Raw genomic sequence first — 27,131 nt, 5'->3', positions numbered from 1 at the left:
GTTAAGGACTCCGTTTTGATATCAGTGGCTAAGGCAACTCGTTATCTAAAGAAAGGATGTCAAAGTTATTGGGCATATGTTCTCGATGTTAAGCAGGAAAAGCCTGAACCAACACATATACCGCTTGTACGCGAATTTCAAGATGTGTTCCCTGCTGACCTAACAAACTTGCCACCGGATAGGCAAGTGGAGTTTCGAATCGATCTTACCCCAGGAGTAGCACCGATAGCTCGTGCGCCCTATCGGTTAGCACCAACTGAAATGAAGGAGTTGATGGCTCAGTTGCAAGATCTGATCGACAAGGGTTTTATTCGGCCCGGTACCTCACCGTGGGGTGCACCAGTACTGTTCGTTAAGAAGAAGGATGATACAATGTGAATGTGCGTTAACTACAAGGAGTTAAACAAGGTGACTATAAAGAACCGGTATTCGTTACCGAGAATTGATGATCTATTCGATCAACTTCAGGGAGCAAGTTACTTCTCAAAGATCGATTTGTGGTCGGGGTATCACCAACTGAAATTCAGGGAAGAATATGTGTCAAAGACAGCCTTTCGAACTAGGTATGGTCATTACGAGTTTCTAGTAATGCCATTTGGTTTGACCAATGCACCGGTTGCATTCATGGATCTGATGAACCAGGTGTGCAAGCCATACTTAGACAAGTTTGTAATTGTATTTATCGATGACATCTTGATATACTCTAAAAGTAAAGCGGACCATGAGCAACATCTACGGCTAACACTTAGCTTATTGAGGAAAGAAAAATTATTTGCCAAATTTTTGAAGTGCGAGTTTTGGCATCGGGAAGTCCAGTTTTTAGGACATGTTGTAAACGAACATGGTATCAAGGTGGAACCAGCAAAAATCGAGGAGATTGAAAAGTGGGAGCCACCAAGAACACCATCAGAAGTTCGAAGTTTTCTTGGGTTGGCAGGTTACTATCGAAGGTTTATACAAGACTTCTCATGTATAGCTGCACCGCTAACTACCCTAACAAGGAAAAATGTAAAGTTCGAATGGAAGCCAGAACATGATGATGCCTTTAACATCTTAAAGGAAAAGCTTAGCACTGCACCGTTATTATCATTACCAGAAGGAAATGATGGCTTTGTCGTTTACAGTGATGCATCCAAGCTAGGATTGGGGTGCGTTTTGATGCAAAACGGTAAGGTGATTGCTTATGCCTCACGGCAGTTGAAGGTTCACGAGCAATCGAGCATAAATACCCAACACATGATATGGAGTTAGCTGCAGTAATGTTCGTTTTAAAGATTTGGAGACACTATTTGTATGGGACAAGGTGTCAGATCTTCACTGATCAAAAGAGTCTGAAATACTTGTGTTGATCAGAAAGATTTGAACATGAGACAACAACGGTGGATGGAGCTATTAAAAGATTACGATTGTGAGATATTGTACCATCTAGGGAAGGCGAATGTTGTAGCTGATGCACTAAGTCGTAAGGAAAGGAGAGAACCACCTAAGATTCGGATGATGAAGATTAATGTAACCACCAGCTTACTAGATGATTTGAGAAAGAGTCAGGAGGAAGCCTCGAAGGAAGAGAAGTGGAAAAGTGAAGGAGTGGTTGGAGTAATATAATCATTGGAAAAAGATAGTTGTGGCTTGAAGTGTTTCCAGGGAAGGGTTTGGGTACCACGAGTGGGTGATGTGCGTAACTTACTTCTCAAAGAAGCGCACATGTCGAAGTACTCAATCCATCCAGGAACAAACAAGATGTATCAAGACTTACGAAAATCTTACTGGTGGCCAAGTATGAAAAAGGATATAGCCTATTTTGTTGAAAGGTGTTTGACGTGCTTGAAGGTGAAGGCTGGGCACCAAAGGCCTTATGGTCAGTTACATTCAATGGAGATTCCGGTATGGAAATGGGATCACATCACAATGGACTTTGTGACTAAGTTACCTAGGACACCGAAGGGTTATGACGCAATTTGGGTAGTCGTGGATAGATTAACCAAATCGGCACACTTCCTTCCGATTAAGGAGACATACCCGTTGGAAAGGTTAGCTAAGTTGTACGTTGACGAGATATTGAAACTGCATGGAGTTCCATTGTCTATTGTTTCGGACCGGGATAGTCACTTTACGTCGACATTTTGGGGTAGCTTCCAACGAGAAATGGGTAATCAAGTGAATTGTGTTATTGATTTTAGAGGGTCTTGGGAAACTAATTTGCCGTTAATTGAGTTTGCTTACAACAATAGCTATCACGCAAGTATAAAAGTCGCACCATATGAGGCTCTATATGGTAGGAAGTGTAGGACCCCATTATGCTAGAATGAGGTGGGGGAGAAACAAATGGTTGGACCTGAACTTGTTCAACAAACTACCGATAAAATCCAGGCGATTAGGGATAACATTAAGGTTGCTCAGGATCGACAAAAAAGTTATGCAGATAAGCGGAGAAAGCCAATAGTGTTCCAGATTGGTGATAAAGTTATGTTAAAAGTGTCCCCATGGAAGGGTGTTGTGCATTTTGGTAAGCGAGGGAAGTTAAGTCCTCGCTACGTTGGACCCTTCATAATTAAGGAACGGGTTGGAGAGGTAGCCTATCGATTGGAGCTACCAAGGGAAATGCAGGGCATTCATAGCACATTCCATGTCTCTAATCTAAAGAAGTGTCTAGCGGATGCCGCCATGGAAGTGCCACTTCGAGAAATTAAGGTTGATGAGAAGCGACGATATACAGAAGAACCTGTCGCAATCATAGATCGAAAGGTCAGAAAGTTAAGGAATGTGGAGATACCACTGGTGAAAGTTCAGTGGAAGTATCATAAAGGTTCATATGCGACATGGGAAACTGAGCGAGATATGAAGACTAAATACCCTCATTTATTTGATTAATTAAAATTCAGAGGACATAATTTTTCAAAGGGGGAAAGTTTGTAATAATTCATATCAAAAATAAAAAAAATAAAAATCAAATTATATAAATATAAATTAATGATTAGTTCAAAGTTAATGATTCAATTATAGGCAAATTATGGAGATTAATTTTAAAAACCGTCACTTTCAATGGTGCTGTAAATTCGAGCAAATGAAAGGGTTTCACCAGTTACAGGCTTAGGCATTATATATAGCACGTAAAATCGAGTGGAAACCTCACAAGAATTTTGGAAATCGACTGAGAATCGAAGGAGAAATAGGGATTGGAAGTTCTTGAAGTATTTTCGGAGTTGTGCTTGAAATTAAGGTATGATTCTTCAGTTTCAGCTTGTTATAGTTGCTAGTGTAGGTTTATATGGTCGTGCTATGTGTTTTGGTTCCACTTAGGGTCTCGATTTGGCTGATAATACTATAAATTGATAAGGATTTTAAAGGAACACCTTGGATGCAATAAAAGATTTTATTTACCCTAATTTGATTTTGTTTTTGATGATTAATTGTGGATATACTACTAATAAGAAATGGAGATATGATTATTTTATATCTTTATTTGGTAATTATTTTTTTTTTTGAGAAAAGTCGAAGTCGCTGTACTTATGAAAATGGCAGAAAAAGAAAAAAAAAAGAATGTCGGGTAGGAAGACAACTTACCGGGTTTTTTTGTTGGGCGGATTAAAAGCTGGCCCATGGTCAATTCCCATTATTAGCCGTATATTATATATTCCTTCAAAATGAAAAATACATATTCACTCCTTCTATTTTCATAATATGTTTGATTTTGAAATGAGACTATATACGCAGGTGTGTTTCCTTTGAATTGAAATCTGATGTTGCTGGTTAGGTCCCTGTAGTTTGGCGACTTTTTTTTTTGGTGTCATAACAAGAATTTAACTTTAAGATATTTAAGTTCCTAAACTGTTTTTAAATGTTTGATAAATTTAAACACACAAAATTTTCATATATTTATAATAAGGTTTTATAAAATGATAATTTAAAGGAGAAGGCTTTCTTAGTTCGATAATGACAAAATATACTATTTGGATAAAAAATTAATATCAATCTTATGAATAATAAAATTGTATAGTTATTGGTTGGCCGAACGAGATAAGTGAATAGTGGAACTAAACGAACACATATGATGTTTTTCTAGGATTGCGACCTTAGAAAAATATGTTGGTTAAAGGTAGAGTGCGTGTAGCGTGACAAGCTTTAGTTAAGACCTAACGCCAACAATGTGAATTTCATGTGAATTTTGTGGTTGCTTACATGAAAAGTTGATTCTAATTTATTTGCAAATTACATGTTACCGTGGTTATTGCTATGAATATTTGTGTGAATTTTATGAACTAATTCATGTAAAAGGGTGAAAAGGGTGGGTGACATATAAATAGGGAACAAATGTATTAACTACACGGTCTCATCATTAGTCGTCGTACAGGGCGTCCGTACGCGGCGGAGAGCTTACGCTCTGGTTAATTAGCTGTAAGCATATTTGTTGTGCCTGACGGAGGGACTTGTTCCCTGGAAATGACACTAGTTCCCTAATGTGTCACCAATGGTGGAAAGAATTATATTTCATAAGTTGTTGCATTTGTTTTTATTTTATTGACGTCAATATGCATGAAAACCACGAACTCACTAGGCCCTAGGCTTACCCATTAGAATTTTAAATGCACGCAACCCAGGAAATAATGTAGCAAGTGGCAGCGGGAATGGAAAGGATAAGACTTAGACTTGAAGAAGGCGACAAGTTTTGAGGAAGACGTAGCGCACCAAGTGTTTACTTAAATTTTCTATTTGCTTCCGCTATTATTATTAATAATGACATTAGTAATTGAATTTTCGAATTTTAGAAGTTTTGGGACCATGTTAAATTAAAATTGGTATTTGAAATTTGGGGCGTTACATTGTCACGCTACATGCACCCTTGATTTCGAACACAACTCCGAAAATGCTTTACGAACTTCCTACTTTGATTTCATCCTCGATTCTAAGCCGATTATCAAAATTTATGTGAGGATTCCATTCGATTTTTCGTGCTACATATAATGCCTAAGTGTATAACTGATGAAACCCTTTCATTTGCTCGAATTTTACTGCCTAATCAAAGTGACGTTTTTTTATTGGATATTAAGCCTCATAATTGGCCTCTAATTGACCCATAAATTTTGAATTAATCATTGTCTTATATTAATATAACCTGATTATATTTTTTGTCGATATGAGTTATTACACTTTTAATACAAAAAACACAAAAAATTAGGATTTTAACATGTTTAATAAGAGTACTGTGTAAATATTACTAATTAATTGGGGGTTTTTAGAGTTCTTAATTTTTTATGGTTCTCATTTGAACTACTCCGTGTATATATATATATATATATATATATATATATATATATATATATATATATATATATATATATCATTTTAGACATCTCTTGAAATTTAAGAGGTACAACATCTACTATATTATATACAATCAATTTATGCTCATTCAATATATATATAGCAAAAACCCTAATTATAAGAGTGACATCGTATCTCATCTGCCAGACTCATCGTCCTCACCACCATCTGCTCTCCAACCTCACACCACCCACCGTATCAGTATGTCCTCTCGTAGCACTTTTCCGTCAACGACAACCCACTACGATCCGTCACTCTCACTCCCCCCCTCCCCCCCCCCCCCCCTCTCTACCCTAACTCGCTCTCCAACCCCGCCAATACTCATCAATGCTGACCCTACCTCCGCCTCCAACCGGTTCCAATGTGCCAACGCCTCCGACGACGATTTCCATCATGTCTTATGATGCCGTTTTCATGTAAGATAGGATTTTATTTTTGTTTACATTCATCGCTTACATTCTCTATATAATTGTGTGCGCACAGACGATGCACAAGTGTCTTAGACCTTAAAACAAGGCAATTTCGTATTTCTTATTTAAAGTTTTCATTTCTGTTCTATTACATGATGACAACTGATGTTTCATTTTTGGATCTTTGTTTTTACTTATTGTGGAAGTGGACTTTGCTAAAAGTTTATGGTTTTCTGTAGGAATCTGGTTTACAATGTGTACTCTTATTTATATCTTTGAATACCTCATGTGTAAGGGGAGCAATGGGATGACACAAGGTTATTCGTTGTATTTTTTTAGACTTTCGTTTTTGGATTCCCATTCTGCATCCGCAAATGAGTAATGTGCCTTTTTTTTCTGAGATTTATTCACTCTAATATTACATGGGGTTATATTTTGGACTTGATTGTGACTGAAAATTACACTAACATTTTCTGTATAATGCATAATCACATCAAGTATCTTGGAGAATGTTTGGAAAATGTTTCTATTGTTGGTGTAGTTGATCAATTTCATAGGTATGTTGTTTCATCCATTAACATTATCTATGATGAAATTGTTATTTTCAGCCTATTTTATCATGTTTGACTTGGATTTCTGTTGAAATATATATGGATTTAGGGTTCTATTTAGGGTTCTTGGTTGCCATGGCTGTTAATTAAGTAACTACAGTTATATGTAGTGGAAAGGTGTACCTGAGATGGATTAAGGATATATCTTTTTTTTTTTAAATGAAGTTATTCATCATGGTGGGGAAGATGTTTACTCGACATTGAGATTCGGAGTATGGAATTATAAGCTATTACTGACACTCCTGAATTTATATGCATTTATAGTTTCATGGATGTGGGTTAGCTAAAGTGTTCGACATTAAGAATTTTTCAAAATTCAAAGATGCGAACAATGAAATTTATGAGCATGGTTGTGTTCTTATGGTGCAAAAATAAACCTCTTCTTCATTCCAGATTTCCAGACCCGCCTTGATGTAGCCTCAGACCACCCCTGTTAAAGACAATTCGCTAGAATCCCCCATTACATGTGTTGTCATTATTAATAAAAGCTCATATTTTCAAGCATTTTTGCAGGTTTTGACCTTTTTTTTAAACCAAGTTACCCAGATGAAATACCTTTACTAGGTACCTTTTAAAACGGAGGAAATGTTTTTCATAGAATTCAAAATGAAAAGAATTCAGTTTATATTCCATCTTCTCCTGCTGCAGGTCAGGTAAATCAAAGTGCTTCAAGATCTGAAATTTTATTTCTTTTCTCTGATTTCCCTGCTCCTTTATTTGCCAATTCTGAAAGTTTATTATGCAAACATGCAATGACAAGAAAACAGAGCCTAAATAAAATTTTGCTATAGATGAAGTATTTGTATATATTAAGTGTTAAATGTTTTGAAAGTTGGTGTTTGGTCAACTTCTAATGGCGATATAGTTTATTATGTTGAAGGATGGAGACAATTTTTTGATAAAGACCTTGCTTTGTGTTTTGGCAAGATGTTAATTGGATGTTGTTTATCTCTATATGATACTTTAGTTTAGTTATATTATATACACATATATTTCATATATAAAAAATTAATATTTAATCACTTTGTGTCCTCCAAACCTTTATCATTTTTTGTTTAAAAATCTCCATATTTCAACCCTTATATTTTTTTATGTCATGCAGAGATTATGACTAATGGAAATCAAGAGAAATATGGATGGTACTTGTGATGATTTGTGTACGTGTTGAAAAGTCCAATGCCTCGGGTTTTCAAAGGTCAAATGTGATGGGGAAACATTCATTTCAACCAATGGATTATATGGACATTTTGTTACTCTTAAATGAGGGGAAACCTTTTTAACTGATTGGACATAAATTATGATTGAAGTAAATTTTAGAAAGACAATGATGACAATATACTATCAAAATATTTTCCAAATGACAAGGGTTATCTTATTGTGATTTTTTTTCATCTTTTTGGAATTTGGAAAATTCTAACCATTTTCCCTTTATAACATTGAAATTCATACTTAGGTGCTAATGTACATGAAACCTTTGATCCAAATGATTACACCTTCAAGCCTGAGTTTAAAGACGTATTTTGAAGGAATCAAAATGAGCCTGTATTGGAGATTAGGAAATATTTAAAGACATCTCATTTGAAATATTTAACGAAGAAGGTTCTAAAAATGTTTTAGGGGCCAAAATGGTCAATAATTTTAGTAAGGGATCTAATTTATATTGTTGATCCGATATTGTATTATAACGAAAAGTTTGTAAAGTAACTTTGTTATATGTATTTTTTTTCTTAGATTTCCAAACTTATTGTTTTTCAAAACGTAAAATGTAGGTAGTTTGTGAGAATCATAACACTATTTGTTTTATACTAATTATTTATGGCTTTATTTGAATTAAACAATTTTTATACTTTAAAAGTGTGAAAAAAACCAATCGACACAAATCACATTAATAAGATATGTTACACCAAAAGGCTTATATATAGGTTAGAGGTAAAGAGTTTTCAAAAACCAAATCGATAATTTTAAATTATGAACAAATAATCACATTAATAACATAATTCACATCCCGTCTACCCAAAATCAAAAACGTTAACAAAGAATATTTAATCAAATATATAAAGTTTCCAATAATGATATATTTTATGTTTGATCGATGATTTAATAGAAAAATGAAATAGCTTTTGACAATAGACATTATATCGAAAAATTAAAATGTTTACGTTTTGTCAATTCATTATATACTTAAACTAAAATTTTAAACAAATCACCAAAATAAAAATAAATATATAAATATTTGTTTTTCAATTAACCATTAGCTACAAAAATCATAAATATTAAACATACCAAAAAACCAAACATGTTACATGTTCGGTTAACCGAAATGAAAACAAAATGAACATAACCAAAACGAAATTATTTATTGATATTTAATTATTCGCCATAGTTGCATTGTACATATTTACCGCTAGGATATAAATAACTATTCGTTAAAAAGAAAAACATTAACTTTAAGAATATTATTTGAAGTCTTGTAATTTGAAGATTCGATATAAGTTACTCATATGCTTGAACACTTTTGGAGATTCACTTTTAAGAGAGAAGTAACAAACCGATGACAAATGATATTCTCTAACATAATAACATAACATGTTTTCGAAAGAAAACTAATTGCCGAAGGAAATTATTTGTCGCCGCTGCTTTGTGCGGGTTCATAACTAGTATATATATATATATATATATATATATATATATATATATATATATATATATATATATATATATATATATATATATATATATATATATATATATATATATATATATATATATATCATCAAACTTGTTATCTAATGATGCGAAACAGCTAAAGACCATTTAAACAAAATGGAAAATGAACCTGATATCAAACCATTTTATACGTACCAAATTTAATAATATATTTAAATGATGTAATATACGTATTTAATATGATTAATAATACATTTTTAAAAACAGTCTTTTAAGTAATAGAAACCAAATGGAAGCCTTTAATTAAATCATTTTAGGGCACACCAATTTTGCCTCTTTCCAAATGTCAATATTCTAGTTCGCCAAATGGTAACTATTTTTTATAAATCTAAAAAAATGCTGATTTATAATACTTAATGCTAAGACTATTTGATATGATTTTTTTTTATCAAGTCTAGTAAAAGATGGCCTAACTCAACTAAATTAGACAATTTATATTATAACTAGAAGTCTCTATTTAGTCATATATAATTTGACTGGTTCTAATTTAATTAGATTTTGATTCAATTAAATCTGACTCAAATAATATCAAATAACACTAGATGATTTAAATTTATGTACTATCAAACAATATCATACAACACCTTATTTAAATTTGTGTTTATATTTGTTCCTATTTAAAAACAAAAACAAGCATTTGACGGTTGACATACATAATGCATATAAATGAATAAATAAAGAATAAATAAATAAAGAATAAAATTAATTGACAAGTCAATTTTGAAAAAGAAAAATTAATAAAAATTTAAACGTGACATGATTCACTTACAAAATGTATATAAATAAATTATTTTTATAGATCTTTTAGAGAAAAAGAAAAAATAACAAAGTATTAATGCATAGAGGAATGGGACACCTTAATTTAACCATTTAGGTAGTGTTTGTTTTTTCTCTGCAGATCTGCGTGACCTCTTCTGTCTGCGCCGCGCAGACCACGCGCAGACATTAACCTTCGCAGACTGTTTGTTTTTTTGAAGACTGCAAATGTCTGCGCGCCCTCTTCTTGGCGCAGATGTGAACCAGAGTCTTCTAACATCTTCAGACATCTTCTAGCCTAAAAAACATATATCTCTTTACTTTTTTTAAGTTTTTTTTTTAATTTATATTTTTTCCAACTTTATTAATGATAAACAATTTGAAAAAAAAAATTACAAAACTTAAAAAAAAAAAAAAAACTTTCGACGATACAAACATAATATTTTTAAAGATTTATTAAAATAATAGTCGTTGAAGTTGTTTATATAAATATGAAAAAAAATCATAATATATTCTTATATTTTTTTGCCAAATTTTGTAAAACATTATTTAATATAGTATCGTCAATTTCTCGAGAAAGTATTTATGGTACGTTTTTAATGGATTTAATTGAAAAAATCAAAGTTTATTTCCATCCATTTATGTATCAAATTCTTTGATCACTAATTATAATCTTTAGTTATAACTTTGCAACCAAAGTTGTTGGTTTTTATCAAATATATACGTTAATTCATACAATTTTTATTTTTATTTTTTATATAATAATACATAAAGTTGATATAGATTCGTTAATTATTTATAACAAAGTCATAAAAATATTAAAAAATCACTTTGAAGTTTAAAAAAATCAGTTTATTTAGATTTCTGTTTATTTTAGTAGCCCGCAGATGTTAAAAAAGTAAACCGTCTTCTTTTTTCAGAGTGCAGACGTTTGGTCCACCCGAGGTAATCGGCAGACAGCAAAATCCAAACATTTTGCTGATAAAAAACAAACAGCATCTTACACAACAACAAAAAAAAACCTCCCCACCACTCCGCTGTCATTTTGTGTTCCAAAGATTTTCCGGCCATCGGAGACGATGAAGTATTAATTACAGAAAGGTGGTGCAGATACGGGAGCTTATCGGAAATCTCCCTTTTAATTCATTCAGATACGTGAGTTCTACTTTCCCTCCGATAAATCTCTGGATTTTCTACTTTGTCATGCAACTCTACAGAATTCGAATTCCATTAGGGTTTTTCACACTTGAATTATAATCTTGAGTTTGTATTAGTTCCATGAATGCGATTATGAGTTGTGTTTTTTGTTAATTAGTACTACCAAATCTGATTCTGTGCTTTAGATCGTAGTTTCATCGTCTGTTTCGGATTCAATCTTTACGATTCCTACAACTTTTCAGCGATACGATTTGTTGGCTTTTTTTTTTGTATTCTTTTTATCAAGGATTGGGATCGAACCCTTTCCAGCGCCATTGGGGGACAAGCTCCGTGGGACATTCAATTTCTTGGTGAAACCGTAGCTGTAGTTTCAACTAGTTTTCGAAGATCAACTAATGCTTCTTGATCTTAGCTTCTCGACAATGGCGGAGTCTAGATTTTTTACTTTGACTTTTGTGGAATTTAATCATCCAATCATCTCAAACACCTCTTCCAATTTCGTTTCATTTCATTTTCGTCTGAATCCCTCCCTATTAGCCGCCGATAAACAAAGAAAGAACAATTGATTCTCTCAATTTTCTTGAAATATTTTTGTGGGATTGATTATATCTGTTTACTTGAGTCTATAAGAATGGTATGATAATGGGCCTCACTTTTGATAAATTTCTTTCATTTATGGATTGAATAATTGAAATTACTGGTTACACTGCAGGTGGTTTGAATTACATTTTGGTAACAAAAAGTCTTTATGATGTTCCCAAATGAGAAAATCTGATGTTATTATCAGTGGAAGGAGGAGGGTTTTTCTCATCTTCTGCTTTAGGGTATAGTAAGGGCCTAACCCTTCTACTCTTGGGTAAAAAGACCGAAGAAACCCCCATGAGAGTTACACCGTGGAATCAGTACCAGTTGGTGGACCAAGAATCCGATTCCGACCTCCATCAATCCGATTCCGGCCTTCATCTGGCTTCCAACAAGAACCGTATTATCCGCGGCTGCGCTTCCTATCTCTGCTTTGGTCGCGCAGCCGCTGGACTCGATAGTCCGTGCCCTTTAAAAGTGGGCCCTACCCACCACCACCACCAAGACCCACAGGATCCTCTCAAAAGTCCTGATTTGGAAAAAGTCAAAGAAAAAGTCATTCATTTGGATGTTGTTGATGATGATGATGATATTAATGTCAGAAATACATGTTTGCTTAGAAGCAGCTTGAGGAGACCTGCAAGAACTATTTCAGTCTCTGTTGCTGTTGATAAAGAGGGTGAGAATGAAGGTGAGGGGAAGCATGTACAAATACAACAAAATGAAACAAATGGTGTGGATCATATTCATAAACAAAAAGAAAGGAGAGTTCAATGGACAGATGTTTCAGGGGGTGGTCTTTTTATGGTCCGAGAATTTGAGCCCAGGTATGTCATATGTGGCTTTTTACAAATTTGCCCTCCTTTATAACTGTGGTGTCAATGTCATTTTCTCATATATTGTTTGTTTGATCATTATTGTTTCTCAAACACTTTGGGTGAATTTTTGGCATATATTTGCAGTGAACACAGTGGGTCAGATGATGAGTTTGAAAATGGGATTGAAAGAAGTTGTTCTTGCAGATTAATGTAGTTTCAGTGCCAGAGTTTTTCCCCCAAAACCAGAGACTGCTTCATATTTTCTTAACCACCAATGTTTATTCCATTGGATTCACCACATCTTTCTGTCTATATTCCATTTCTTTTGGATTTCAATTTTGTTTTTCTTTTTCTTTCCAAGTTTTTGTGTTGTTTTCATTTGTTTCATTGTAATTAACACCCTTTTGTTCCCTTTTTCCCCTAGTTTTGTCGCTTGATGTTAATCGAGATTTTGAGAGTAAATCGTCTTTCGTCAATTGCTGTTTGTATGATGAAAATATTGAGTGTGTTTGAACTTTATGTTGCTGCTGTTGCTCTTTCATCAAGTCCATGTTTTTATTTTTCTTTATTATCTAATGAGAGTTAACTTAAGGTGGACAAATATATAATGGTATAATTTTGAACTTAATCACACTTTATTATGCAAATTCTGAAACACAAACAGCAAAAGAAAACCATATTGATAATAATATTAAACACATAGTCGCCGCACATCTAAGAAGTTGAGATCATGCTCAACATCCACAAGATCAATCGGATCTTTATGATAAGGGATCAAATTCCACATACATCAGACACACGTCATGAAGAAGATGAACTCATGTACTCATAAGGTGGAGCATAAGTGAATTGATATGGTTTTGCACTTCTTCCCCAACGTGTGTGAAATTATCTGAATACTTGTACAAGACCTCAATTACACGTGCCAAATTAATTGTGCGCATAATTATAGGCATTGGAACATCTTTGCACATGAGGGATTCCCGATTCATTTCTTTCCATGCATCTTCAACTTTTTCTTTGAACAAATCATAGACATGTTCCTTAGTCACATCAAACTCCTTCACATAACATTCAATTCCAGAGGCAACATGCTCTCTTTCTTGCTCCTCCTAAATGCATGTTCATCATCATTAGCACTTTTTAACTTTTACAAGTGTTCTTAACGTAAACTAACCAAGTGTGACTAACATATAATTAAGCTTCCTTGTTGTAATAGAGGGAGGTTAATTAATCAGTTGTACCACAAGTTGGATGTACCTTGTGGGAGACAATATCATCCTGGAACCTACAAAGTTTACAAGAAGCTTTGACAAGAGGAGGATAAGTGGAAGCCCATTTGAATGATTCATCTGTGATTATATCACCCATTCCAGCCAAACTTGCTATTAGCAGGAATTTGTAGGCACAACTAATCAAACTGATCGACATGTGCTCTTCGGTTGTTGGAGTATACCCTTCATTTCTCCATTCGGCTTCTTTCATGTAACTTCTCATGTATTCTTTCATCTGAGTAATCAAAAATATGTACAATGATACAAACAAATGCAACCTGATCAACGATCTTTCGAGAAATGCAAAAATTAGTATGAAATATTCGAAAATACATGATACTCATTTTTAAACACCAATTTTGATTGATTTTCTAAATTAAGAGTAGAAACAGGGAATCCTTGAAGATAATCAAAATAAAATAACATTTAAAAGTTTTCAAATATAACAAAAAGACGACATGACTTATTAAAACATATAATTGCAGTGATAAAAGTTCCAGATACATATAGTGAAAACCTTACCATTGTCAAATGTAAGTCCAAGAATTAAGAATTGATTAAATTTACTCTTACAAAGAAATATATAATTAAGTAGTATAAAATAAATGAATGGCGACGAAACTTACAGCCTCTTTCACGTAGTCTATATGATAAGCTTTACCCTCAGTTGCCATGATTTGCTCCATCTCTGTAAAAACGTCCAAAACCATGCGGTAAATGAGTTTCATGTAGTCTGGAAGCACATCCAAGCACTTAATCGACCACCTATACATAGAAAATTTATGATGAGTATATATACAGTATTTATCTTGGTTCCAAGGTTAACAAATTACTGAATATTAATTAATGTTGATTAATACTGCATATATATACCTTTGAATTGCGTCCGTAAGTATAAGTAGCTCCTCATAGGTTCCATAAGCATCATATGTATCATCCAAAATAGTTATCACAGCAAGAACTTTTGCTAAGAAAATTCTGGATCGAGAATATTTAGGATCAAAGTACACACCTTGTGCCCAAAAATAACATTCAACCAATCTATTTCTTGCGTAAGGCACATTCTTTGCCACATCGTAAACTTTCCACCACCTATGATGAACTAGTGTGTACATAATCAAACAATAACAAGAGAAAAAAAAAGAGCCCAGAATTTATATTTCTTGGTCAACTAGATGCTTAATGAAGGAAAGATCAAAGAGCTAGCTAAGGGTGTATCATACTTGGAAAGTTGACTAAGCTCTTTCTTGTGTAGCGACTGAAGCAAGTCAAACCCTAACTTGGAAAGTTTTAGTAAAGACTTGTTATGAGAAGCTTGTTCTTGGTAGAAAGGTATGTAGCGTAGTGCTTCTAGTCTTGGCAACCTTTTTCGTATAGGTTGTTTTAATGCTTGTTGTATTTGGTTAATTGTGTCAATATTGTTGGCCGCCCATTGAAGATCTTTTGCTATGTCATCAAGTCGAGCTTTTGTGAAAATAAGAGCATCATCTAGTGTAACTTCACCTGGCATCCTCATATAGGTTGCCTCGTACAAGTCAATCAAGCCTTGAACATCATTGGTTAAGGTATCCATGTAAACTCCCTATTTGTTGATTATGTTGGTTCTTGAAGGACGGTTCAGATGGCATATGCATAATTTATGGGGGAGTTAGAGAAGAAAATGGGTGGGAACTGGGAACATCGAGTTATAACTTTATATATCTTCTTATTTATGGGGTTGTAACTTTATTATTATTTTTTTTATAGATTTTTCTATTTGTGATTTTTGGTTTTATTTTATTGGTACGGCACGATGAATAATGAGATTTTTAATAATCACCAATGAAATTAGTCTAAAAACATTTTTTTAAGAAAATAAAAATCTTATTTTAAAACAAAAAGTTATTTAAAATGTGAAACCTGATAAAACAAATTGTATTAATTAAAATAAAATTGCAAAAATATGGTGCAATAAGGAAACAAGAACATTTTACACATGAAAAGTAAAAAATTGTTTAATGGTATAAAAATGTAAAAAGATTTTATAAAATGACATAATTTTCTTTTTTCAAACTTTAGGTGTTATATAAAAAAAGTTTTATTGGCCATTTTGCAGCACAAGAAAAACCTACTTTTTCTTCGAGATCTACCATTCATTTCCCTCCAAAAATACATCCATAAAATTATTTTTGTTAACAACTCACACACCCTTAAATCACTAAATTTACATCCTTCTTATTGTTTTAATGAAATTCCAACTAATCTCCAAGGAAAACACTATAAAAAGCCTTGTTGCAAATGTTATTTTGACAAGATTTGTTTATTTTGCTCCTACTAGTAGCTCCAAATTCATTCTTTATTGGATGGAATTGTTAAGTACTATTAGCTCCAAATTCATTATCCGCTACTAGAAAATTGGAGGAATACCTACAAGCTATTGCATAGGTTGAAACATCCCAAAAATACAGTCCAAAAATTTCGTTTTAAAACTTATAATAAAACCATGAATCACCGATCAACATAAAGAAAATCAAGAATCATGTATCTCAAAACATCATGTCAAATACTGTGTCAAAATCATATGAGAAAAATATCTAAGTGTAAACATCCCAGGCTATAACTGTGGTGTGTGCCATGCGATCATCCTGAGCCCTTCCCCTTGCTAGTGGAAGTACCTAAAACCAAAACTGAAAACTGTAAGCACGAAGCTTAGTGAGTCTTCCCAAACTACCACATACCATACACATAACATGCAACTAGGAGATACGGGCCCCGCCCACACTCCGCTAACCGGGAGATATGGGCCCCGCCCACACTCCGCTGACTCTGAGATACGGGCCCCGCCCATACTCAGCTACTACGAGATACGGGCCCCGCCCACACTCGGCTACTATGAGATACGGGCCCCGCCCACACTCAGCTGCTATGAGATACGGGCCCCGCCCACACTCAGCTATTAGACATACATACAAGTATCACACAGACAACAAGTATAACTAATTCTATCAATCAGGCATATATCCATAATCAACTAAGCTATGAGATACGGGCCCCGCCCACACTCGGCTAACTGGGAGATACGTGTCTCGCCCACACTCAACTACTAACATAATCATATTGCGGGTCGGCCTTGGTGTCATAGACCCGTTCCTACTGAAGGAAACTGACCTCGCAAGACTGACTGCTGAAAAATCGAGTGAGGAATCTCTGACTGCTGCTCCGGCGACTCCCCGACTATCAATTTCATAATAACACTTGATCAAAATCTGATAATCCTTCCTAGGGTAAAATGACCATTTTACCCCAGGTCAAAGTCAACGCTTGGGTCAAAGTCAACATTCTGATTGACCCAACTCGTCGAGTTACTCCATCAACTCGTCGAGTTCTAGATCCTGAAATCGCGATCTGACTCGTCGAGTCTCCCCAGACTCGTCGAGTTTCCATGCTACTCACAGTCGCGATTTACCGCTTTGACTCGCCAAGTCCCTTCACCGACTCGTCGAGTTCTTACTAAGGCTAAAACGGGACAACCCACATCAAATCGTCGAGTCCCTCTAAGGACTCGTCGAGTTCCTCTGTCTGATTGAGCCATCTTAACAGATTAAGACCCTGTTCTCTAAATCTACAGCCCCTACTTCTCTTGTTCAATGGAAATGACCTTTGTAAGGGTAAAGTTTCCAGCTTTACCCATTGATAGCCCTTCTTGAAGGGTTTAGCTAATACCCTAAATCCTTTAGGACATATATCTTGTCCAAACAGCCTTAGTATTCCAAACCAAAGCATGAAAACCTAGATCTAGGGCCTAGATACCAGTTAACCACATAAAGTCTCGAGCTTCCTTTGGGGCTTAAAAGGTCATAACAACATCCTTAAGGATTGCATGAGACTCAAATGGCATAAAATTTGCACCTTTATGCCTTTACAGCCCTTAATGACTCCAGATCTGAAAATATAATCAACTTGGGACATCCATGACTCATAAATCATGCTACTTGGACAAAACCCCCATAAAAGTGACCACAAAGAGATCTAAGGAACTATAAGGCAAGTTAAGAGCTTGATTACCAAAAAGTGATGAGAATGGAACTAACTCCCTGGATCTATAACCTTCTCCTTGAACCTTCAAGCTCATTCTTCTTCTTCTAGGCTTCAAGAACACACAAAACACTCAAAGATGGCTCACACACTTCCAAAATGCTCCAGGGTTTCGTGGATTAGTGTTTAGGACAAGGAGGCTGTAAATGAGGCCAATGGGTGGGGGTTAAGATGCTTAAATAGGGTGCAAAACCCCGAAATTAGGGTTTCACCCTGGTCGAGCTACTCGCCGAGTCAGGGACCTCGACTCGCCGAGTAGATAACTCAAACCCCGCGCATACTCTGCCCTCTACTCGACGAGTTAGGGCCACCAACTCGTCGAGTCCTTCTTTTAAAATAAGTAGATAATTAAATTAAATGCATACCAGGGAACCAAGCGTTACAATTCTCCCCCACTTGTCTTAGACTTCGTCCTCGAAGTCTGCTGCATCTGGAAACATCTCCGGGTAGTGCTCCCTCATCTCCTCCTGGGGATCACATGTCATCTCTGAACCCTTATGGTGCTGCCACTACACCTTCACTAGCTCAACCCTCTTGTTTCTCAGCTCCTTCGTGTTGCGATCCAGAATCGCCACCGGTCTCTCAATGTAATTCAGGCTGTCATCAACCTGAATATCCTCTAAGGGCACAACTGCCGTGGCATCCACCAAGCACTTCCGTAGCTGGGAAACATGGAAAGTGTTGTGGATATGGCTGATGTAACACCCCGTTCCTGGTATGCATTTTTTTTAATTATTATTCTTCTTGTTTTAGAAGCTACTCGACGAGTCAGTAGCCCTAACTCGTCGAGTAGCAGCGGGTCTGCACGTGGTTTGAGCGTGCCGACTCGACGAGTCGGCTATTCCCGACTCGGCGAGTCCGCGAGTCTGGATGAAACCCTAAATCCCAGGGTTTGTACCCTATTTAAACGTCATTATAGCCTCCCACCCCCAGCCTCCAGCACCTTTAGAGCATTTCTCTGTAAAACCCTAGTCCCCATTGTTGAGCTTGAATGTTTTGTGGTAGCTTGGGAGTTGTAGAAGAGAAGGAAGAAAAGAAGATCTATAGAAGAGAAAGGAGATCCAAGAGCTAGCTTCCATCTGCTTCATATTCTGGTAATAAAGTTATTACCTTGCTTATTCTTCCATTAAACCCTCTTTTATACTTGTTTATGTCTCTTTTGGAGCTTTATATGATTCAAACTCGAGATTTGAGCTCTCCTTAGGATGGAGACCATAGATCTGGATGTTATTGAGCTCTAGGAACTCAATATAGCTACCTTTATGCAAATATAACCTTGATTCCAAACCCTAAGTGCTTAGTGTTGGATGATTTTGGTGTTTTAGCCCCATTCTCGTGTGCATGCACGTAAAGTTGGAAACTTTACGTGCAAAACCAGCCCTAGAAGCCCAGATCTATGAATTGGATGCACTGAAATCGACTAGTATCGACTGTATAAGAATGCATGCAAGAGACTCGGCGAGTCCAATGCAATCTTCTTGCCTCAAGAACAGACTCGACGAGTTGTTCATACAACTCGGCGAGTCACAGTCTGGACGTGTTCATATGATGAAGGAGGACTCGACGAGTTGTTTATACAACTCGGCGAGTCGGATGAAGTTAGATTCGACGATAGTACGGGGGAAGAACTCGTCGAGTTGTTGCCAAACTCGACGAGTTGAAGCGAGTAGAGGATTAGAAAAGGTGTTAGGGACTCGGCGAGTTGGCGGCCCAACTCGGCGAGTCCGGTCAACTGAAAGTTGACTTTGACCAGGAGGTTGACTTGGACCAAGGGTAAATCAGTCATTTTACCCTGAGAACAGTTATCCGTATCTGATTTAGTGTTTATGGAATTTGTAGCCGGGGAGTTCCGGAGCAGCAGTCAGCCAGTTTCAGATTTAACATCTCAGCAGCCAGCGTTACGAGGTGAGTTTCCTTTCCAGTAGGAACGGGTCTACGGCCACAATGCCGGCCCGTTTAGTTAGCAGTAGTTCCGGACTTCGGACAGATGCAGTAGTTCAGTGTGCTTGAGGTCTTTGTGATTCAAGCATGTCTTTGTGTTATGTGTTCCGGACTTCGGTCCGATGTAGTATGCAGTATATGTGTTCATGCAAGTAGTTACGATTATGCTATGCTATGTTCAGTCAGATTTCGGACTTTGGTCCGATGCAGAGGGCAAGGCCCTGGTTAGTTCCGGACTTCGGTCCGATGCAGTTTTCGGACTTCGGTCCGATGCAGAGGGCAAGGCCCTGGTTAGTTCCGGACTTCGGTCTGATGTAGTTTCCGGACTTCGGCCCGATGCAGAGGGCAAGGCCCTGGTTAGTTCCAGACTTCGGTCCGATGCAGTTTCCGGACTTCGGTCCGATGCAGTGGGCAAGGACCAATATGTGTGTATATGTTTTTATGGTATGTGGTAGTTTGGGGGAGCTCACTAAGCTTCGTGCTTACAGTTTCAGTTTTGGTTTCAGGTACTTCCGCTAGCAAGGGAAAGAGCTCGGGATGATGGCATGACACACACCACAGTTTTATCCTGGGAGTTTGTTCAGATGTTTGATATGATAGTGACATTAGTTTGATTTGATACTTTTACTATGGCGTTTTGAGACATACGATTCATGGTTTTATTGTATGGCATTTGATATTGTGGGTTTTTAGTAATAGTAAAACAAAAATTTTCGGGTTGCATTTTTGGGGATGTTTCAAGTTGGTATCAGAGCCTTGGTTTGAGGGATTCAGGCACACTTTCGGGTGTGACTGGACTCAAACTAAGGAAATGGTAAAAAGATTTTCAAAAGAAAAATGTTTCCTAAAGAAATTTTTTTGAAAAAAGAAAACTTAAAAAGAAAAGAGTTTTTGAAAAAGAGAAAAGGGTGTGGTGCATGCGATCAGCCGAGCTCAAGTAAGTACTCCCAAATTACCCATACAAGTTTATGTTATGATTATCAGTTTCAGTTTCAGTAGAACAACATGCTAGAATAGGACTAAGGATATAGGAGGATGCCTTATGTGCCTGCTATATGTGTTTCAGCTTTACGAGAATTGCATGCTAGTATTGAGTAGACAGTAGTAGGATAGCCTATTTAGGTTATGTTTGATAGTATGTGCTTAGCATTGTATGCTAGTACCGTTTCTTGTTATGAGGATAGAATTTCTTGAGTAGTTTCTGTGTCTGAATACTGCTTGCTTTGTGCTTTGTGGAACTCTGAGTGAGGGGAGTTAGCCATTAGGTGAATACGCCACGTCACATGTGATCAGGGTTGAATAATATCAGAGTGCTGGATTTGGCCCTATTGCGCAACTCTTGTTTGAGTCTAACCGTTGTAGGGACGAGTCTTGTACTCGAAGGATTATTTGAGCCTCGTCACATGTGACGATATTCAGGTGATGGCTAATTGGCATTACGAGGAGGCCTTCAGCAGCTGAGGACTGGGTTGGGTAGAGTCAGAGATTTCCCTAGGGCAAGCCTAGGATGAGAGTAGCAGAGATCAGTAACAGTAGAAGTGACTTGGTGGAGTCGAGGCAGTTCTTGAGGAAAGTACGGATAGATGTGGAAGGTAGTATGGGCCCGTACTACTGAAAGCAGAGGATCCGTACTTGAACCAAGGAAGGCTGAGATGAGACCAAGGAATTTGTAAGTAGTAGCGATCCCTCGAGATATATCAGTGTTTCTGATGTTTATCATGTTGTGATTTCAGAATGGTGGTTTTACGCCCTAGGCCAACAATCGGCAGTTTAGGAGCCGGCGAGGGATCAGGATCAGGCTCGGGGGCCGAGCATCTAGATGAGCAGACCAGAGAGTTCATCACATCAGAGGTTACTCGCACTATACTTGAGCAGACTCCTGTGATCTTTGGTTCGATCAAGTAGGGTATTCTAGAGCTGATGGACGAGAGGTTGAGCACATTCCGTGCTGAGGTGGCGGCCATGATGGGGTCGCGCACACTCACCTTCAGGTGCCTTCGCTATCGGAGCGGCACCCGACAACAAATTAATGCGAAACTCCACCTGCCTATCCGGAGGCACTCCTGGTAGCTCTTAGGGAAAGACATCCCGAAATTCCTGTACAACCGGCACACTGCCCACATCCGTCGTGGTCTCAACCCTCGTATCCGAGATATAAGCCAGAAATCCCGTACATCCCTGCTGCATAAATCTCTTTGCCTTCGCAACTGAACAAAGGGTTGGCCCTTGCGAGGCCCTCTCACCATGTATAACAATTTCTCCTCCACTTGGGGTTCGAACCCTCACTAACTGGCGCTCGCAATCGATCATGGCCCCATTGGCCCCCAACCAATCCATCCCAACAATCACCTTCAGTCCTCGCAAGGGTATCGGGACTAGATCCACACGAAACCTCTCCCTAAGCAGATTCGGGACACAGTCCGATACACCCTCGCAGCACTCACAGTGCGGTCATCTGCAATCTCTACCTCGAGCGGGGAGTCCAAAGTTCCCGACGCATTCCGGAACTTCTTGCTAAGTGCAAGAGACACGAACGATCGGGTAACACTCGAATCAAACAAAACATGAGCCGACATACCATTGACCAAAAAGGTCCCAATACAAGCACAACGTACACATAAGCAATATAGATAAACATAGAGCAGAGAAGAATAAACACGTACCAGATACAACGTCCGACGCTGCCTGAGCCTCCTCGGTAGTTAGCTGAAATGCGCGGCTCTTCACCACAGGATCGTCCGCCTTAGTAGGGCAGCCATCCGTAATCCTCATCGTGGCGGGCGCGGGCGCCGCCACTGCTCCTCCCCCTCCCTGCAACCTCGGACAATCGACCTTTTTATGGCCAGTTTGGTTGCAGTGGAAACATATCAATCCCTTCTTGGGGCAATCCCTGCTCAAGTGGCCCTGCTGGCCATATGCATAACATCCTGAGCCTGCTGTCTCACAAGCCCCACTGTGCGATTTACCGCACCTGGTACACCGGCTCCGGCCCTGCTGGCCCCTGCTGGAAGTGTCTGAGGCCTTAGGCTTTTTAGCCTGACTCACTGCTGTATGTGCCTGCTCCGGCTTCCGCTTGGTGCGGAAGTCCAACTCCATCTCCTTCTCACGGGCCTTCTCTACCATCTCATTCAGGGTCGTGCACCCTGTAAAGCTCATAAACTCCCGAATATCATCCCTCAGCATGGAATGATATCTCGTCCTCCGCATGTCCTCATCAGTAGCATACTATGGGATCAACATTGCTCGCTCCCGAAACTTGGCGGTGATCTCCGCCACAGTCTCGGTTGTCTGTTGGAGCTCCTGGAACTCCCTCACCATCCGTTGCACCTCAATAGCTGGTGCAAATTCCAAGTCAAATCGCTGAATAAACTCGGCCCATGTCATCTCAGCCACACCGGCTGCTCCCACCTGACCAGTCACCTCGCCCCACCAGTCTCGGGCTCTGTCTCTCAGCATACATGAAGCAAAGCCCACCTTTACCACATCCGGACAAGAACTCGTGCACTGGGCATTTTCGATATCCGCCACCCAACATCGGCTCACAATGGGGTCACTGACCCCGAAAACTTCGACGCTCCACACGCCTTGAACTCCTGAAACGAGGGAGTTGAGGCCCCGATCTGGCCCGCAGCAATCTCGGAGCTGAATGACCTGAGCCTCTCCTCCATGATCTCCATCATGCCTTCCTTGACCGTCCCAAAGATCAATGGGGTAGCGTCAAGGATGCCCTTCGTCACCTCTGTTGCAATGATCTCGCGCAGCCTCTCATCAATGGGCTCAGTACCGCTGCCCCATCCGGATCCAGATCACGTTCCCGATCCTGATCCCCCTGTCCCAAATCGAGTCACCACCATGCTGAACTGAGATGTCATAAACCATAATAATCAGGATATCTATATAGGGGATCTTCCCCCACCGGTCCTCCTTAGAGCTGTCAGATCTAGCATTGGTTCGGGTACAGGTCCTGTGCTTTCAGTAGTACGGGCCCAATACTACCTTCCACACCTACCTGTACCTTTCCCCAAGGCTCTACCTGATAACTCCAATTCGTCCCAAAATAAACCATATCCCACAGACTACCACATATATCAAATCCCAGGCTGTCCTAAGATTTGCTCTACTCACATCATTCTGATCAATCATAACAGGTTGCTTTTATGCATGCAAATTATACACAGAATAGGATCAAATAGACTTTCGAATAAAAGATTCTACCCTAGGACCACAACCAAAAAGGAACAGGAAATAAGGCCAAATCAATCATTCAAAGGCTATAAGCTCCTAACCGTATACAATTTTAAAAGCATACATATAGCAAGTTCCATATAATTATCATAATTCAATTATCAGTATAACATGGCTATCACATTGGGGAACTACTTACTTGGCTCGGCTGATTACACGCATTGCACTCTCCTCTTTTACATCCTTTAAAAGTTTTAACTTTTATTCTATTTTTGAAAACAATTTTACCATATCCTTAGTTTGAGTCCCGACACACCCGAGAGTGTGCCTAAATCCCTCAAACCAAGGCTTTGATACGAACTTGTAACGACCCAATTTTTCAAAAGAAAATTTTCATTTTTGATTAGCCAAAACACATTTCCATAACCACGAAATCCAAATACAATTGTTTTCGAAACTCAAATCAATTACAATTTTATTTTCAAACGTCAGAGTGTCCCATAAAACACTTGAGAGAGAGTGCACGCCGCGCCATTAAGCATTTCCCTTGCCCTTGGGCTCAGATGTACCTGAAACAAATCCACAAACTGTAAGCTAATGCTTAGTGAGTCCCCCAGAGCATACCCCGCACACAATCCACATAACACATATCATATTAGCTATAAAAGCTACACATATCACATAAGCCATGCATACTAACATATAAGGATGTCGTGGGCTCCCCCCAGGGTCTTATACCTTCATGTCATGGGCTCCCCATGGTCTTTACCTAGGAATGCCATGGGCTCCCCCACATGGTCTTATTTCCAACTGCCACGGGCTCCTCCCGGGGTCTTCCATGCTATAACATAATAATCAACTAGCATATCATATATCACACAAGTATCTATCATACTACATAACTCATACATAAACATATAAGGAGGCCGTGGGCTCCTCCCAGGGTCTTACACCATCATGCCATGGGCTCCCCCATGGTCTTTACCTCGGAATGCCATGGGCTCCCCCACATGGTCTTATATCCAACTACCACGGGCTCCCCCCGGGGTCCTCCATGCAAATATCACATAATCACTAGCATACCACTTAGCATAAAGCTAACTATCATACCACATATCTCTACTACAGCTAGTGTACCACATATCATAAAATGGGCCGACCTTGGTGCCGTAGACCCATTGGTTTGGTGAGAAGACTCACCTCTCGGATGCTGAACTAACAAGCTAGAATCAGATATGTCCCACGTGCTGCTCTAACTCAACTGCCTATAATCATTATGTGATTAACTTGTCATAATCCCATAATTACCCCCCACAGCCAACCCTGGTCAAGGTCAACAGTCAAGGTCAACAGTCCATGTTGACCTCAACTATTCGAGTGCATTCATCAACTCGTCGAGTTCTTGTATGACTCGTTAACTCGCTGAGTTACCTTTGTAACTCGTCGAGTTCCTCCCGAGTCCATTCCACTAAGTCCCGCCTCAACTCGCCGAGTCACCCTATTGACTCGTCGAGTTCATCATATGTCCAGAAAACTAAAGTCTGAATGGACCAAAACCCTAATCCTTCACTGCACTCATCCAGAAACTCAGAAACGGGCAAACCCTACCCCGACTCGTCGAGTCAGCTAAGGGACTCGACGAGTTCCTTCAGTCCTTTCCAAGTTCAGCCCTTTTCAGTGGGATCTAAGGTCCCAAACTCTAGATCCAAACTCCCTTAGTGCAGATACCACGTAAAGTTGAAAACTTTACGTGCATGCAAGGCCCTTCAAGGCCATAACACCAAAACTAGGCTTCCTACAAGGTTTTTATGCATGGAAAGGGGCTAGGCTGCATAAAGTGAGCAACTTTATGCCATTGGGGACCTTGAGGGGTCCAGATCTGGAACCATATCATTATGATAAGTCCAGATCCAAGCTTGACTCCATTTTGCACCAAAAATGGCCATTTACTTCCAAGAAAAGGATCTAACCAACTAGAGATCAAGGTGACGACTTTATACCTCAAAACGATGGCCAAGACATAGTAGATATCGGATCTACTGCTCCTTTCCTTGCTCCTTCCTCTTCAAGATCTAGAATCCTTCACAAATACCCCAAAATCACTCACAAAAGCTCTCACTCTCACTCAAGAAGATGCAAGGTCGAAATAGGGTTCTCTCTGGATAAAAGGGTGATAAGGGAGGCCACAAGAGGTGGGTTATGATCCTTAAATAGGGTGCAAACCCTAAAAATTAGGGTTTCTCTTAACAGCTCCTACTCGTCGAGTCGGGGCCTTCCGACTCGTTGAGTAGGACCCAAACCCCGCGTCCCCTAACAGTCTCTACTCGATGAGTTGGAGCATCCCAACTCGCCGAGTCCATGCACAAAACCCTAAAAATAATAATAATTAATCAATACCTGGAAAAGGTGTTACAAGTACTTGGCTAGACACGACATTATAATAGTACTTTGGATAGGCACGACAGGTCACGACTTACTAATTTGCACAACTCTCACTTAACCTATCACAACCACTAACTTACATGACCCAAGTACAACCTCTCATTTATTATTACGCACAACCCTTTACTACCCAATTATATTATTAAGTATATGATTAGATCAAGTAACAATCATATCATATTGTACAGATATCGAACATAGAATTTAAGCAATTAGAATACTTGTATCTATGTGTAAGTTTGAAATTAACTATGCACTCACCTGATGAAAGCATATGGTGATTGGTGAATCGGGAAGAGCTTCGTTTTACACCTTTTCCAAAAGACCTAGATGTACATAACACTAAGTCTTAGTCTATTATCCTAAGGGTTTAGATTCCTCAATAACCCCAAAGTCTACTTCAAGATCTAAATAAGGAATAACCATGTAGGATCATATTGGAGGTAGGGTATGTTTGGTATATAGAGTATATTGTTTGGAAATCCCACTTTAAACACCCTACTAAATCCAACCTATACATCACTCCCGTAAATAGATCAAGTAGTATAACGACTTGGAATCATTGATAAATCTTACTTATAAGTTCCTAGTAATGACTTATAATTATAATTATAAATTACACAGAGGCAAAGTAAGTGTCGCTCACTTACAAAGTACTATAGATAATAACCGGGAATTAGTCGGGCATAATACTAACTCAGAATCTCCTACTCGAAGGCTACTACTCAGATGAGTACTTAGGGGCGTCGCAGGGCTTCGCCGTAGAATAGAAACGAAGGAAAAATGAGCCAAATGCCGAATATTTCAGAGAGAAATCGATTGAAATGGTGT

At 38.3% G+C, this 27,131-nt stretch overlaps 3 protein-coding genes and 1 long non-coding RNA gene across 4 annotated transcripts; 3 read left to right on the top strand and 1 right to left on the bottom strand.

The window, feature by feature from the left end:
• Window positions 1-2,325: 2,325 nt before the first annotated feature.
• LOC145111395 (uncharacterized) lies at window positions 2,326-2,871 on the top strand. The gene has a single exon (XM_079047680.1). It carries the CDS (start codon window positions 2,326-2,328, stop codon window positions 2,869-2,871), a length of 546 nt encoding a protein of 181 aa, XP_078903806.1.
• A 2,592-nt stretch (window positions 2,872-5,463) lies between these two features.
• LOC145132690 (uncharacterized) lies at window positions 5,464-7,726 on the top strand. The gene is made up of 3 exons (XR_013718197.1): window positions 5,464-5,738; window positions 5,972-6,996; window positions 7,446-7,726. It is a non-coding gene; the product is annotated as an uncharacterized LOC145132690 (long non-coding RNA).
• A 3,105-nt stretch (window positions 7,727-10,831) lies between these two features.
• Window positions 10,832-12,903, top strand: LOC145132681 (Low affinity potassium transport system protein). The gene is made up of 3 exons (XM_079067571.1): window positions 10,832-10,981; window positions 11,697-12,393; window positions 12,529-12,903. The coding sequence occupies exons 2-3, from the start codon at window positions 11,759-11,761 to the stop codon at window positions 12,596-12,598; spliced, it is 705 nt and encodes a 234-aa protein (XP_078923697.1). The 5' UTR covers window positions 10,832-10,981; window positions 11,697-11,758; the 3' UTR covers window positions 12,599-12,903.
• A 146-nt stretch (window positions 12,904-13,049) lies between these two features.
• On the bottom strand, window positions 13,050-15,325 carry LOC145132671 (beta-caryophyllene synthase-like). Its single transcript, XM_079067561.1, has 5 exons — window positions 14,882-15,325; window positions 14,532-14,750; window positions 14,285-14,423; window positions 13,645-13,893; window positions 13,050-13,496 (listed from the first exon to the last, which is right to left on the bottom strand). Exons 1-5 carry the CDS (start codon window positions 15,229-15,231, stop codon window positions 13,203-13,205), a joined length of 1,251 nt encoding a protein of 416 aa, XP_078923687.1. The 5' UTR covers window positions 15,232-15,325; the 3' UTR covers window positions 13,050-13,202.
• Window positions 15,326-27,131: the final 11,806 nt, after the last annotated feature.

This window comes from Lactuca virosa, chromosome 1 (genome assembly GCF_052849685.1).
Source record: "Lactuca virosa cultivar CGN04683 chromosome 1, Lactuca_virosa_CGN04683_v6, whole genome shotgun sequence".
Lineage (NCBI taxonomy): Eukaryota > Viridiplantae > Streptophyta > Magnoliopsida > Asterales > Asteraceae > Lactuca > Lactuca virosa.
The sequence above is the reverse complement of the archived record's forward strand: the minus strand, read 5'-3'. Positions and strand labels throughout refer to the sequence as shown.